Source organism: Anas platyrhynchos, chromosome 18 (assembly GCF_047663525.1).
Source record: "Anas platyrhynchos isolate ZD024472 breed Pekin duck chromosome 18, IASCAAS_PekinDuck_T2T, whole genome shotgun sequence".
Classification (NCBI taxonomy): Eukaryota; Metazoa; Chordata; class Aves; order Anseriformes; family Anatidae; genus Anas; species Anas platyrhynchos.
The window spans coordinates 8,884,711-8,900,162 of record NC_092604.1 but is presented as its reverse complement, the minus strand read 5'-3'; the positions used below and the strand labels follow the sequence as shown (position 1 = coordinate 8,900,162).

General features: G+C 45.9%; 2 protein-coding genes and 1 long non-coding RNA gene across 8 annotated transcripts in view; 1 reads left to right on the top strand and 2 right to left on the bottom strand.

The window, feature by feature from the left end:
- Window positions 1-6: 6 nt before the first annotated feature.
- BRD3OS (BRD3 opposite strand) lies at window positions 7-3,689 on the top strand. The gene is made up of 2 exons (XM_072025475.1): window positions 7-123; window positions 306-3,689. Exon 2 carries the CDS (start codon window positions 924-926, stop codon window positions 1,191-1,193), a length of 270 nt encoding a protein of 89 aa, XP_071881576.1. The 5' UTR covers window positions 7-123; window positions 306-923; the 3' UTR covers window positions 1,194-3,689.
- Window positions 3,130-4,441, bottom strand: LOC139999046 (uncharacterized). The gene is made up of 2 exons (XR_011804045.1): window positions 4,321-4,441; window positions 3,130-3,833 (listed from the first exon to the last, which is right to left on the bottom strand). It is a non-coding gene; the product is annotated as an uncharacterized lncRNA (long non-coding RNA).
- Window positions 4,442-4,781: 340 nt separating this feature from the next.
- BRD3 (bromodomain containing 3) overlaps window positions 4,782-15,452 on the bottom strand; it is a 45,292-nt gene continuing 34,621 nt past the window's right edge. For 5 of the 6 annotated variants that reach the window (XM_072025473.1, XM_027470583.3, XM_027470580.3 and 2 more), the window contains 5 exons: window positions 14,356-14,547; window positions 13,300-13,535; window positions 12,472-12,764; window positions 10,462-10,590; window positions 4,782-10,079 (listed from right to left, as the gene is read on the bottom strand). In XM_072025473.1, coding sequence (XP_071881574.1) covers window positions 9,964-10,079; window positions 10,462-10,590; window positions 12,472-12,764; window positions 13,300-13,535; window positions 14,356-14,547 — 966 coding nt within the window. In that variant the 3' untranslated portion in view covers window positions 4,782-9,963. Of the gene's footprint in view, window positions 10,080-10,456; window positions 10,591-10,882; window positions 10,948-12,471; window positions 12,765-13,299; window positions 13,536-14,355; window positions 14,548-15,452 lie in introns of those variants that run through there. The other variant, XM_027470584.3, reaches the window with a different exon arrangement.

Here is a 15,452-nt window from a genome sequence, read left to right as displayed (position 1 = left end):
CCCGTCCTCTCCCCCCCGCCGTTGGCTGCGGCTCCTCCCCGCCGTGATGCGCTCGGGAGGCGCCTCCGCAGCCGCTCCGCGGAGCCGCGCCGGGGCCGAGCCGAGCCGGGCCGGGCAGCGCAGGCACGGTGGGGCCGGGGGGGGGGGGGGCAGGGAGCGCCCAAGGGTGGGGGGCACCCTAAAGGGGGGCAAGGGGTGGGGGTGGGAAAACCGTGGAGGGGTGGGAAAAGGGTGGAGGGGGGGAAAAAGGGGGGTGGTGCCAGGCCTTGCTGTGACCCCTGCTTTGTGTCCCCCCCCCCCTCCAGGTTGAAGCCCCTCGGAGTGGTGCTGTCGGGAGGTGATGGGTGGCCCAGGAGGGGTGCGGAGACGTGGAGGCAGCGTCTTGGGTTGTGTTGGGCGCTATCCATCAAGAAGGGACTGGGGGAGCGCCGGGCTGGCGTCGGCGTGAGGTCACGCAGTGGGGCTGAGGTCACCGACGGGCGCTGAGGTCACGCACGAGGTCACGCACAAGCCTGGATGCTGCTGGGGGCCCTTTAGGTGTGCCCTACAATTCGGGGCTCCATCCTTTGGAGAGGCGACCCTCAGCTGGAGCCGCTCGCCCCATCACTCCCAGCTTCGTGCGCCCGGCCCCGCTGCAAGATGAAACGGGCACCAACACCACCGCTGGGTGAGCTTCTGGAAAAGCCCTGGCTTGTTCCCTAAGCAAGGCCAGGCTGCCTGCTGTGATTTTTGGGTGCGCACATCCCCGTGCCCTCTTCTGAGGGGTGCTGGTACCAGGCACACAGCTCGCAGCCCCCAGGAGCTGTGCCCCTGGGGATGTTCTCCCCTGAGCACCAAGCTGCCGTCGGTCTGCACCGCCCCAGCGGGGTGTATTTCGGAGCTGCCGGGAGGAAGATCTCACCTTTGAAGGTGCCCTTGAGCAGATGACTGACAAGGTGATGAACGGGAGGGTGCCCCTGCCCGAAAAAGCCTTGTCCGAGGGCTATGCCCGGCTGCGCTACAGGGACACCTCGCTGCTCATCTGGCAGCAGCAGCAGCAGAAACTGGAGTCGGCGCCGCCCAACACCTACCTGAGCCGGAGCCGCAGCATGTGGTACTCGCAGTACGGCAACGAAGCCATCCTGGTGCGGGACAAAAACAAGCTGGATGTCTCCAGGGACACGGGACAGTCCAAGTTTTGTGCTATCATGTAATTCCGGTGGCTGGGCACCAGAAATCTGCACGTGGAGACGAACCGGAGTTTGGAGGGCTCGCACCGTGCCACCAGACCTGCGGCTAAGGCCGGGCGTGGGATCGGTCAGGAAGGCTGCTGGAAGTTGATGTTAATTTTTGCTGTCGGTAGCATCTGATTTTGCATGTCGTTGAGTGTATATAACAAAACCAGCCTCGCTCAGGAACTGATGAGCCTGTGTGTGCTGCCTAGCATCATCAGCAGGGTCCATGCTGGACCATGTGTTGCTTTAAGTGGCTTGTGTACCGTGAACAACACCCGCTGCCATTTGGGAACTGGCCCCAGCAGGCACTGTACCTTGCTAGTCCTTAGGCATTGCCAAAGCTCTGCGAACGCTGGTGGGAGACAGGCGAGTCTAGATTGGTTTCCGCTGAGATTAAGATTTTAGGAAGATTATCTGCTAACACACACAGCCAGTGCTTGCTCTGCTTGCCCTGTCTGCCTTTAATTACTTCCCTGGAAGTGGTCTCTTAGAACCAGGTCATGAAGTTAAATGAAAGGGGAAGAGGGAAAAAATGCGTTGAGATTTTTATCTGAGCCTTCAAAATACTTAACAGGAAAGGTGCACTGCAGCTTCATCCTCTGCACAGCAGAGTGCCCTTTCACTTTGGCATTACAGAAATAAATTACAGACAGGACTTCTGGAGCCAGTGCAGCCGAGTCCCTTCCTGCAGCAAGATCCCCAACCCCATTAAAGCTTACACAGGCCCCAGCTAATGCTCCAGGAATGCATTGCCGGGTGAACCACCTGAGAGGGAGGGATGGGCCTAAGAGCAACAGGAAGAAAGCTGCTGTAAATACAGCTCCAGCCTACTGAGGTCTGCTTTGCACGTAGGTTTTAATGCATGTAGGAGCTTGAAATGATTTCTAATTCCGGTTGGATAACATCTCTTGTTTTAGTAGATTTGGTACGCATCCATTGCGTCTGGCAGCATTTGTTTCAACCAACTGAAGGGTTTTAGGAGACAAAAATACTACAGTTATACCTCTCAGCAATGGATCCTGCTCTCAGGTTGTTGCTGTTGGAGCCGAGTCCCTGACTTCCTCATGACAAGGTCAAGCTGAGAACCCAACCCAGCAAGCACCTAAACCTTTCTTAAAGACAAAGCAGAACCACTTCCAGGGCTGCTAATTATGTTCCCAGGGTTCAGCATTGAAGCGTAACATTGGGCTGAGCCCCGTGTGCTCGACCCAGCAGTACTTGGACATGGGCTCAACTTCCAGCAAATCAGTGTTTGATGTTGACTTCAAGGTGGATTATTTACCTGCCTAAAATTAGGCACAGTCAGTACTGCTATCATATTTATCTAAAACCTCTCCCTTTAAGCATTTCTCAAGCACTTTATTTTTTTTAATATAGCAAAGAAGAATTTTCTCCACCTCTCCCATGCGCATTAAATGCACAAATACTGAAGTTTGCTGAAGTTGATGTGTTGAGCAGAACATACCTGTGTTACTGTGAGATCAGAGAGGTTTGGTGTACTCAGCCCTGATCACTATATTCACTGCAAAACGTGGGCAGCTCATTTTTTTTAACGTAACTATTTATGCATGTGTTAATGTTCGGTACCTTGTGTGTGCTCATAAAACCAAACCTGCTGAGATGGACCTCGGTGCTTCCCAGCTGTAGGCATCGCTCTGCACACTCAGAGTCCTCTTGATCTTGGCAGGACGAGCTCTAGCTGAGAAATATTTTTGGTGTATGGTTTTTCAGCTGGGGAAGAAGCATCCAGCAGGATTCACAACACTAACTGGACTCAGAAAGCTGCTGGCAGGGCAGCAGAACCGCTGTACGGAGCGGGTTGGTTAAGGCAGGGCACTGCCTGGGACATGAGGCGCACCCGGGGCTCCAGACAGGTGAGCACTAAAAAAAAAATAAATAAAAATGGGCAGGAGCCTGGCCCCAGGGCTCCCCTGGGAAGCACAGAAGCAACCTGGCAAGGCAGAAGTGGGCTCAGGGCTTTTCCAGCAGCCCAGGGGAGCGCCCTAATCCTGGGAGTTTAAGGAACAAGGGAGAACAACAGCACATCCCCAAAGCCAGCTGTTCATTTTCTTTACTTTTCTTATAGAAAAACCGCATTTATTTTTTTAATTTCAGTAAGAAAGACGATTTATTTTGGGTATAATCAGTCCCTTTTTGTTTATGTGGCTGGTAAACCAAAATTCAGCTTAATTAAAGCGTTAAAACTATTCAGGAATAAAAGCTTAAGTGTGTGCATAAGTTCTTCCAGGACTGAGGGCAGACAGGACAGTAGGAGATGTGTGACTTGTTCTTCCCTCTCGTGCCCGTGAGTGTGAGTGCAGTTTCCGTAGCTGTGTCCTCATTAGTCACAGCAGGTTTGTGGGGTGGCTGCTGCGAAGCGAGCATTTCTGTAAGGCAGGTGGGTAGTGTTAATGCACTGGTTTAAAATGCTGTTTTAGCCTCTTTGGTTAAGTGCATTAAAATTATTTAAACGCATCGTTGTGTGCAGGCGTGCGTTTTTCTTCTGCATGTCCCTCAGCAGGGGGTTACCTCAGGTACTGGTGGGGCCCCCCTGAAGTCACACCACTGCTGAAAAAGATCACTTGTGGAGGAAGCAGCCTCGCAAGAGAATTTTAAAGTCTAGGTTGGAAAAACAAAACAAAACAAAAAAAAAAAAACACATTTCCATGGGTTTCCAAGGGCTAAGCAAAAGAGGTTTGTTGAAACCTTCCAGATCACAGCTTTTAAACCCAGCAAGCAGGAACAAGGTTAGAGAAAGATTAACCCTGCAGGAACCTGGCTGCTGTAACCCCTACCGTATAAATAAACCACCAGGCATCCATCTGAGAAAGCTAACAGAAAAAAAAAGCAACCTTCAGTAACCAAAATAGCTTTTGGCCACCATACAGCAATGTCAGGACTGTGCTGTGAATGCAATCAGCCGCTGTAGGACCCCCATTTCCCAACTGCATCTCCTATGTCCTGCTTGCCCTGGGCTCACTGACCTGCGGGGCCAGCAGCCGCAGCTGGTGAGAAATTCCCTCTGGTTTCTTCAGGTCTGGGTGGCTGGAAAATAGCATTAAACTTGGGGGAGATTTTCAACATCCTTGTATTCAGCTCAACTTACCTTTATCAGGTGCAATTCTCACAAGGCGAGGCCCCTTCAGATCATAGGTTTTTCTAGGAAGGGAAACGTCCTTCCTTGGCTGCCCCCCTGCATTGAAGCAGCCCAAAATCCTCACCAAAAAAAAAAAAAAAAAAAAAAAAAGGTGTATTTAGCATATGACAGGTACTGAACTGTGATTCAGAGCCCCCCAGGTCAAGCTGGCAGCACCCCAGCCTTGCCCTCTGCTTTGCAGGTAGTTTGCCCCCATGAGTGCAACACACCATCCGTACTAACAGCTGGGCTTGCAAAATAACTCCCAAATTATTTCATTTAGTATTTTTATGTTTGTTTGGTGGCAATGCTACTCTACCAATTGGTAAGTCAAAGCCCCACTGGTTTTCAGCTGAGCTGCCACACCTGAAAGGGAAACTGAGGAAAGGAAGAGGAGAGGGGAAAATATAGTATAAAACTGCACACACAAAACAATTTTTCTTTTTATTATGAAAACAAAACAAATGCCCCAGGACCAGGGTCCATTACCAGTAACATCAAAGATTACTTTCTAACTTTTTTTTAAAAATTCTGTTGTGTTTGAGGCCAGCAATTTGCAATAAACAAGCTAAACTACTTACATTGACTTTTTTTTTTTTCCAGTAACTGACATTTACAGGAATATACTAGAAATGGCACTAAAAAGTTTTAAGAAAAAGTTACGGTAAATTTGCATGCACATCATACAGAAAAGTAACATTTTTTTTTTTAAATATTAAAAAAAGGAAAAACAAAACAAATACAACAACAAATCTTTCTGGATTGGTTATGCCAGTATCAGGGATAAGTTCTATAAGTGGCCTGTGTCAAATCCTAGCTGGTGATTTATTTATTTTTAAAAATGACATTTAAAAAGATATGCAAATACCATTTTTGCTTTAAATGCATCTCATTGTTTTACAAGCAAGATAATGCTGCTAGTGTAACGCATCCTCGCCCGAAATTTATCTTCGACAATGCAGAGCCTGCCCAGTTAGCCCTAGTGGTAACTGCTCATGTATTAGAGTATTCCTTTTTTAAAAATTCATTACTTAAAAGGTTGTGTTTTGTGTGTTTGTTTTTTTTGTTTGTTTGTTTGTCATGCCCCAATCCCTTCCCCCTAGCTCCAACCCCAGCTTTAAAAAACATCATTCCTTTCAAAACAAGGAAAAAATTAAAAACTGGTCTAAGAGTCCCCAAAACAGAGAAAGAACTAGATTAGGTAACTGCAGTCTGCTTCTACCACATAGAGAACATGGAAAGAGACCTCACTGGGTAACTAAATTTGTATATATACACGCACACACGTGCTTGTGTATGTGTGTGTGGGTGCGTGCAGCGATTGTGCACACACCCCACAGACATCAGCTACATAGTCCTGAAATATCAGTTCTACAGTTACAAACCCTGTCGGTAGGAAAGTTTAAAATCACATCGATACAAAACTGAAAAGATTTTGTATAGACAACATTTGGTTAGCAGAAAACTGTCGGACTCGACAGATTCCTTTAGTAGATAAACCAGGGCCTGAGCCCACGGGATGCGGATCTCCCTCTGGTCCCATTGAGCCTACGTCTGATGGTATGCCAGGAGACAGGCTGACCTTACAATCAGATCAAAGTTTAACAAAGTTTTTAAAGGTGCAGTAATGCTGGTTGATTGGTATTAGGTCTGGTCAGAAATCGTTTTGTCAAAACAGGAATTCTTCAGAAAAAACAGTTTCAATAAAACTATGTGTGTATGTATACATATGAAATCATACTGATTTCAGTGAAATTTCCCCTGGAAAACAAAGTTAGACTTTGTTCATTCAAGAAAAAATCCTACCATAAAAAATTCAGTCTTTTTCATTCTGAAGTTTAAAAATGCCATTTCAAATGTTACTTACACATTTGATCATTTCCAAGTTATTTCATGACATCAGGAATGATGTGTCATGCAATACAAACTCGGTTAAATAAATGCTCTATTGTTTCCGTTTCCAACTCATTAAGGGCAGCTGCTACTTACTATGGACTGAAAACATCTCTTCTTTCCAGGAGACACACTCTGATTTGGATGTACAAGAGGCACCACTACTGACATATCAGGAGATAATGAGCACTACAAACAATACGAAAATGAAAAAAATGTAAGAACATTTTGCAGTGAAGAGTCACCGATTTTTTTTTTCCCCTGAAATGGTCACGCCAAAATGGATTTATCCTGTGAGCTGCCATTCATTGGAAAACATCTTACTTTCCATGAAAGTTTTCCACCAAATAGAGAAGCCCAAGTCGCTGCTGGCTTATCAAGGATAGGCAGGAGCCTCTTCATCTTTCCTTTTTTTGTTTTGTTTTGTTTGCTTGTTTTCCTTGCAAATCCCCAGGCTAGGACAAGTTTGCCAGCTAAAGCAGGGATCCTCCTCCAGCACTGCAGACAGTCCCAGGCCAGGCCCCTTTCCATCACTTCACACTTGTTTCCAACCCTTCAGCTGCAACCTTTCCACTTGTCAGGACAGACCTACGTGTCCAGGTGGGTGTCTGCACCCTGGCCTCAGCGTCAGGGGACGGCGGCGTGCTGCAGAGCCAGGTCCTCGGGCTTTGCATGGTGGTGATGCTGGTGAGAGAGCTGCTGGGCGGGCTGCCACTGCCTCCAAATGCTGGCTGGGGGATGTTCTCTGCACAGGAGCACCTTTTGTCCGGGGCGACCATCACCTTACATCAACGGCATAGCTCAAGTGAATGCAGGAAAGGATTTCAGCAGAGAAAGCCGGGAGCCAGTTTCTCCAAGCTGTCGTGGTATTGAATTGGTAGCAATTAATTTAATTAAAAGTACTAGTTAGTTTTGATAATGCAAGTCTCAGACACTAGGAGAAAGACAGATGAAATCCAAGCTCATTAAAAAAAACCCTAAGCTTAATTAGGTGTATATTACATCTCCTCGTAGTAAAATTCTGAAAATATATTACTAAGTATCTGTCTAGGGGAAGGTGTTTTTTTGTTTTTTTTTAAGGGCAGAATTTAAAAAAATATAGCAACTAAAAATAACTTCATTGTTAATGGAAAAGAAAAATCATTAATTTCAGCAAGAATCAGAACACACGAGTCCACGCATTTTCCAACACTACAGGAAATTCAATCTGCAAAGACTTGGAGGGCTTTCTGCCAGTGGGCCAAGCACCCCAGCAATTACAAAATGAGCTGAGGACGTCCAGCTACTTACAGCTGTTTACAGCAGCAGAGCATCTCTTTCAACCCTTAGCAGAAAACGGGAATTCCTTTCTACAGCAAACTGCAGAGTGCTATTGTCACTATAGAGATAAAAGACACAGACAGGGCCAGTAGGCTGTATGCGACGCACATCTGAGCAACCTGAAATGCTGATCCTTGAAAGATGGATTTCTAAAGGCCAGATGCAAGAATAAACTTCCTGATAACCCCATCTCCTAAGGGTCTGGCTAATAAAACCTCAGGTTTTCACTAAGTGACTGGCAGCTGAATGCGGATGCAGTAAGTGCAAACCATGGAGTGCTAACAGCAGGCTGGCCCTGCAGCCCCCTGGCTTTTCAGCAAAGGGCTATCCCCCAGGCTCCACGTTTCCCAGCACACCAGCTCCTGTCCTAGCTCTTGGAGGCTGACTGTGCAACAAAAATCCCGTGCCAGGGCCGAGGAGCCCTTTAAGGCCACTCCTCAGCAGGGTGAAGTTCAGGGCTACGCCACAGCAGAGATGCAGCCATCGGGGCTGGTGCTGGGAGAAGGAAAGGCATAACTTTCTGTTAAACTCTGTATATTTTCTTTACAATAAAAAGCTAAAAAGTTAAGAATTTACAATAAATTTCTGCCCCTCAGATTACAAATTTTATATAATTATAGAACTGGTGTTTTCCTAAAATTGGATTATAAAAATCAAACCCAACACTGTTCTACCAAAAAAAAAAAATAGAGAGGGGAAAGACCTGTGGAAATAATACAGACAAAACATGTGCTGCATCAAGAAATTACATCTACCTGTATGTCTTCAAAATTTGTACAAAACAGGAAATAAAGGGGCTGGAGCGAAAAGACAAAAAGAAATGAACACACAAAACATGACAGAGCACCAGATACACAATAGACTGGACTGTAGCACCTGTAGGTATAAAGTCCTATGTATTTAAATAACATGTTTATTTTTTTGTTGCTGTTGGTTTTTGTTTTGTTTTGTTTTTTATCTGGTTCAAACCACATTAAAAATCTGTATTTCTGCTGGTCTTGTTATTTTTTTTTTTAGTAAATTTTAAATGACCAGTAGTGTTTAATAAATAAAGTACTTATATATACATGAAATTAGGGACAGTGGAAATGGAGTGTATTGCAGCAGTGCAGGTCGAAACATTCGTCTGACTCCGAAGAAATTGATAGCCTCAAAAAAATTACCTCTAACCCCCCCACCCTCCCTCCCTTACTATTATTGAGGTAAACATTTCAGTGTCTGGAAACCTCCTTTCTGTGTGACACAGAAATAGCATTCCCCTTCTAGGAGCTCACTGCAGATACAGAGATAAGGGGAAAAACAAAGGAAAAGACAAAACCAACATCCCTCTCCAAGTCCCCTGCCAGCTCAGCCTCAGCTGGGGCTCAAGTGCTCTTTTATTTTAAGCCCAGACTGAGGTGCTTGTCATGGAGAAAGTACTTAAGCATGTGTCTAATAGTGAGCACATGATGCCTTGGTCACTCTGCAGGGATCACTCCTTCAGGTCCAGCTGAGGACTTGCAGCCAAAAGCTGTTTTCAATTAAATGAAAACTTTCATAGACAGTGTCAATTTCCTGGAAATTATCTATTTGATGTTAAAAATAACATTTCCAAGAAACTTGAGTGTCCCTCGCTCTCTTCTTACCAAAATATTCCCAAGAAAAATAAAAATTTTAGTGGAAAAGACTAGAAATGCAGACACTTCTATTGCTCATGTGCTTAAAATTAAGTCCATGCTTAAATACCTTCCTGAACAGGTGCCTATGGCCTCTACGAATATTAACAAAAAATGTTAGCAATCCACAGTACATGAGAATTTTTTGTTTTTTATGTAAAAAGATGATAGCATCTGACATTTTCATCACACTGTAGACTTTGAGATTAAGAATACTAGTGCTAATAACAAATACACCAACTAGTTCCAAAGCTAACATCTTTCAGATACAGTACCATTTTACAGAGAATCCTTTTTTTAAAAAAGTTTTTGTTTGTGTGAGCCAGGTGGGCTTATTAAGAGAACATTTCTGGGAGAGGGAAGGGGCAGGAGGGAAATGTACTACAAACCTTGCAGAACCTTCTAGTGATCTCCTGCTAAGAGTTCCAAGTTCTTCCATTTTCATGAAATCTTCTTTAGTTAAAATGTATTTTAGAGACTTTATGCAAAGGGAACTATTTGTCATAAAGTCTAGTCACACACACACACGCACACGCAAAGATCTTTGACCTATTAAAAGAGCGCCCCCCAAAAAAATGGAAGATACCTTTTATAACACTGAATTAAAAAATAAAAAAACAAGTCAGAGAGGAAAAAAAAAAAAAACCTGACCACTGTGGAACGAGAGCAGTATATTAAGGAGAGAAAGGAACACTGCAGAGCATCGGTGAGAGTGATGTCCATTTTGTGTGTAAGTGTCCGTAACTCATTCGGAATCACTGCTGTCCGAGCTGGAGCCGCTGGAGCTGCTGCTCCCAGACTCCGAGGAGCTGCTGCTGCTGAGCCGGGAAGGGCCTCCAGAGGGAGCAGAGCCGGATTTCTCTGCAGGAAAAGAGGCAGCGAAGCAGTTACTTGCAAGGAATTGAACTAGAGAAGGTTTGCCCACAGCTTTTCTCATCCACTGCCTCATTTACAACCTCGCTTTGCACGGCCAGCTTATTTACCCATTATCTTTACTCGCTGGAACGGAGCCTGGCCCGTCAGAGGATGAATCTCCTCCAAGACACCTCCTGTTTAGCTCCAAGGGGAGCTTCCACCCAGACGGGGATCAGAGCAGACCCCACACAGCAGCAGCTCTCTGTGTGCCCACACTAATGGCAACTACCAGATAAATCCACGGCTACCCGAAGGCAGGAGCTTTGCCTTAGCGAGGCACACTACAGCTTTCCAGGCACTGGTAGCACAGTAAAACCACAGCCTTTACCTTTCTTTGCAGGTTTCTTGTTGTTGTTTAGCTGCCCACTGACGTCCTGTAAGCGTTTTTCTAGTTCTTTTTTCTTTTCCTGAGCTAACTCTTCTTTAGACTTTGCTGCTTGCTTTTTTCCGCTTGCAGCTGTGGAGGAGGAATGCAAAATTTCTGAAACTGCATGGTTGCGGGTGAAAAAAAGAATGGACATCGCTATTTTACAGGGCATGTACGGCTGTGGGACCACTCTGCAGCGACACTGCAAAGATCGAGTGATTGCACAGCAACTACACATCCCAGATAGAGGACAACAGGCAAAGTTGTCTAGATAATCCAATCACCATCATCCTGTAACATGCACTTTAAGAGAAACCTTCTGGAAAGTGTTTTAGAAGATAGAAATATCCACGTAATAACCTTGTAGTTACAGGTTACTTACCAGCCAGTTATATGGTCAATAGTTACACATTTCTAATTACAGAATTGTTACATGGGTTTTCTGCCCTGTAAAATAAAGTGTCCCATTAAAGGTTGTCAGGAGGAAGCATCTGCCATTAAAACTTAAGACACCTCACACAAGAATCGACTGCGTTTTACGTTGCTTTAGATATAAGACAAAACAAAAAGAACAAGTTAAAAACCAACAGAGGCAAAGGCTGGCAAGACAACAAGAACACAGCTGCATCAGTTTGGACGGAAATGGTAGGAAGCACCAGCACTACTCATGCTCCTGAGCAGAAGAAATATCACTCAGAGGAGGAGTAATTGAACACAGGTGTTGGCCAGTATCAGAAGCAGACAGGGGCCATATATTTTGCCTGATCCAGCAAGGAAATACCTACGTTTCTGTGCACTGTTTTAAAGCAGTATTTTTATTTTTTTTTTAAAGAGAAATCTAGAAAGCAGAGTGCTAAGAGGGTGCGCCCCTGAGCACCAGAACAGGCAGCAGACAGCAGGAGAGTCTGGCCATGGTCAGGAATTAATGCTGTGTCTGTGGGCCAGGCTCGCCAGCCAGCCAGCTCAGGACAGGCTGGGCTCAGAGGATTGGACAGACAGACATCTGATGTTGTGTGTTACTCCATGCTTTGACTCCAAACCTAATTCCCAGCAGCTCTGGAAAATCCTTTCCTCAACTATTCCACCAGCGAAGGGGGGTGGGGGCAGAAATCAAAGCAGTACTAAAAAACAAGAAGAAGGGCAGAAATCTGAGCCCTGCTTAAGCCACCTGAAAGTCCCGTTGGCGAGGAAATAGCGCTGTGGAAGAGCTGTGAGTATCTATTAATTATGTTATATTCTTAATAGGACAACTTCCTCTTAACCAAGAAGCAGAAGGATTGAGTCAGGACCACTTCAGGTTAAGCAGCACCCGACTGCTATTTAGCTGGAGCCAAATTCTCAAGGGGCTACAGCAATTCACTCTGTGGATGAGGCACGGAGAAAAGCCTGTACTGTACAGCACTGTACACTCACCAGGGCATTGACATTCACCCCCTCATCTATCACTGAGGATTAGATGGTAATCAGGCCATCTAGGAATAGCAGCTTTGGCACAAACATACAACTGAGACACATCCAGAACCCTTAGGTAACCCAGGTGACTTTGTGCGAGTGATTTATTCCCTCGGTGTTTTGGATTCCAACCACACTTTTTTTTTTTCCTTCCTAATTAGATAAACTATTCAGGATAAGGAACCAATCCTTCCAGGTATCCTTCTAGGTAAACACACATTACACCCAACACAATGGGACTGAAACCTTTGTAGTGCCTTCTAAGATCAGGAATAAAGGTATCACGCAGGTCTTGCAGAGGAACAAGTAGTCCCTCCAGGTCTCCAAGAGAGGGCATCATGAGAAGGAATAGAAAAACCAGAACGTTTCTGCATATTTTCTCTGGGAGAAAAGAATCTCTAAAACTCCCTGTCATCACCTACCCAGCAGCTGGATAAGAGAATCTCAACAAACACGCCCCGACTCCAAAGCTGAGCCCAAGAGCTGGTTGGGGAACGCGTGCCCCAGGAGGTAACTTACAAAATGGTTTCCTTTGTTTTTTCTGTAAACAAGATTTCACGTATCTCTCCAGTTCTCGCAAAGTTGTGGGCTTCAACGTTTCAAAATCTATTTCTATCTCGTCCGGGTTGGAGTCCCTGAGGGAAGGTTCCCGCGACTGGATGATGTGCACCACCCTGCCCAGCTTCTCCCCGGGCAAGCGGTTGATGTCCAAGCTGAGCTGTCGTTTCTCATCATAGGTCATGGGCAGGCCTTCCTCCTCCTCGTCCGAATCATAGGTTGCAGACGCCTGTTTGCCTCCTTTCTTGGGCTGCCTGGGGAGGTTGGCAAGCATGGAAACATTCATGGGTATATAAAAGAGCAACGAACTTTTTCTGCTACTCCCCTTCCAACAAACATCCCAACGCTTTTGGCTTTGAACCTCTAAGCCAGATAGCTTGAACAGCACCACAAAAAGAAAGTTCAGAAAGCTGAGATCAGCTGTTCTATTCCTATTATATTTTAGTGCTGTGAGGCATGACAACAAGCCCAAGTAGCAGCAGGGGGGCAGCAATGAAATAGCATGTTCTCGCCGGCTAGGCAAAAGGCAAAAAGCAAAACCTTATCTGACAGTGATTGGGCAGGGATTGTGAGAGAATCAGACAGTGGAAATGTGATGGCTCTGCTGCCAGCCCTAACTTAAAAACTCCCAGAGGTTGTCTGGGAACAGAGACACTATTCAATTGCGAGTTAACTGTGCTGACAACTGAGCTTCACCAGGGAATTCAATGGGACAAAAAAGGGGACAAAACTGGGCTGAAAGCTCTTGGTATTCCCACCTAAGGCAAGTTGTGGGAGGCAAGCTCTCACCTGTTAGCTGTGGTCGTGCTGTTTGCTTTTTTAGCTGGGGCTTTCTTCTGCTGGGCTTGTTTCGGTGGTTGAGCCACCTTGGGTTTCTTCTCCTCCTCGGCTTTTACTTTGTGCTTTTCCTTTTCCTTCTCTTTGTCTTTCTTTTTCTTCTCTTTTTCTTTCTTCTCTTTTTTTTTCTTTGGTTTGTTCACTGGTGCTTGTGACAATGCAGCTAACTGCTCATGGACAGCTTTTAGCTTAGGAGAGAAAAGTGAAAAAATAGATCAGACTTTGAGGCAAGACAACTGATGCCTCCACATACACTTCCTCTGTACCCTGGACACATAAATATATCCCCAAGTTAGTGATTGAGCAGTCGACTGATTGGACTTCAGAGGCTTTGCTTGAAGTTCTTTAAAGAAGGCAGTGCAAATGTGCAGAAGCTAACTGAAAACTTAATTCTTGCTTTACAGTAGCAAATAAAAATTAAGCTTAATAGTTTGGTCTAGAGTGCTGGCAATGTGGACTCTGAAATGCCAGATTCCCTTCTTGGGTCTCCTATTAACTTGCTTAGAGACACCAGATAAACCATTTTATTAATGCTTTGTTGCATTAAGGTAGTACCTACAACCACTGCATAATAAAAAAGGCCATGGCTCAGAGCTTGTAACAGCCAAAACAGCTTCTGTAGATGAGGTACAGGGTGAAAATATCACACAGGAAGATTGTGACGGGTGTCATTGTGCCCAAGCTCTCACACCAAATGGGGGTCACGTTGCTTACCCAGATCCCCAATATTGTGTGCCCCTCTGTTCACAATGGCTGAATACTTTGGGATCCCCAGAAAGCACAGACCACCATCCGTGAGAACGGTTATCTCAAGGAAAACTACCATGACATCAAAAGTACACTTATTTCACAGCTGGGAGTTCTTCCCCTTGAGCTGGCAGAAGGGGAGATCACTCTGCTGCATCACAGACTAGATGGGATTTTTAAGAAAGAAAAAAAAAACACATTTCTGCTAAGCCCTTTCTACTGCACAGACACACATACACACAGCTCGGCCACTCCAATAACCTGCTCCTGGAGCTCTGCCAGCCGAGTCGCTCGCTCTTCTTCTGAGTCTGAGCTGTCTGAGTCGGAGGAGCTCTCCTCGCTGCTGTGGCTGCTTTCTGTGCTTTTGCTCACAACTGGTGCTGTTGGAGGAGGAGGTGGCGGGGCCTCTGCAGGCTCATCAGGCATCTTCGCAAACCTCATCTCAAAGACATCCTACAAAAAAAAGGGGGGGAAAATGGTGACAAAGGAGCCTCGGCCACAAAGACCTCATTCTTGTCTTTTAAACCCACCAGACACCCCACCACGGGTCAGGGTCCTCCTGCACTGAACAAGGGGTTGTACCAGTAAATAACAAAATACAGCGAGCACTCTAGAGCAGGGGTTGAAATCGTCATAGTAAGATATAGTTCCTCCTCTCATCAAGGACAAAACCAGTCTTGCAGTGGGATAGGAGCAGGCAGAGGAAGGTCACTGAATCTCCCTCTGAGATCCTTTTGTGGCTGGGAAGGTTGTGGAGGGGCGATGGGCTCTCACCCCTCTGCTTCCTGGGAGGCTCCTGCATCTTGTCTGCACCAGCCTCTGCCAGAGAGGGGCACTAGGCTAAACGGATCTGACCCATTCTGGCTTTTCTAACCAACTTCCCTCTAGGTTTGGCTTCACTCTTTGCTGCTCCCCAGCTCAGCAGACTTCTAAATCGGTCTTTAGCTCTTCCATAAGGTCAGGGAGGAATCTCAGCCTCTGCACACCAACTGCACAGCTGGTCTTAATGCCAGGATCCCCCACACCCTATCCAAAGACTGAAGCACTCGCTGTAGTGCTGTACATTGCACAGTTTTCAGCTCAATTTCTGGCACAATTTCTCCCAGTTTTTCCAAGGTGCATGTACAGAGGGGCATACACATTCCGAAAACCCAAGAAAATGCTCCCATTATTTTATACAGCAATGATTATAACATTTTAGGCATGGCATTGGGCCATGCCACGTGAAGAACACAACAGTTCTGCATCAGAGAGTATCTAAAGGCCCTTTTCAAGGACTGGAATTATCACCGACTCTCCCCTGATGGTGCCAAGGGCAGATCCATGCTTGGATGTCTGAATGGACACCGTATAGCTGT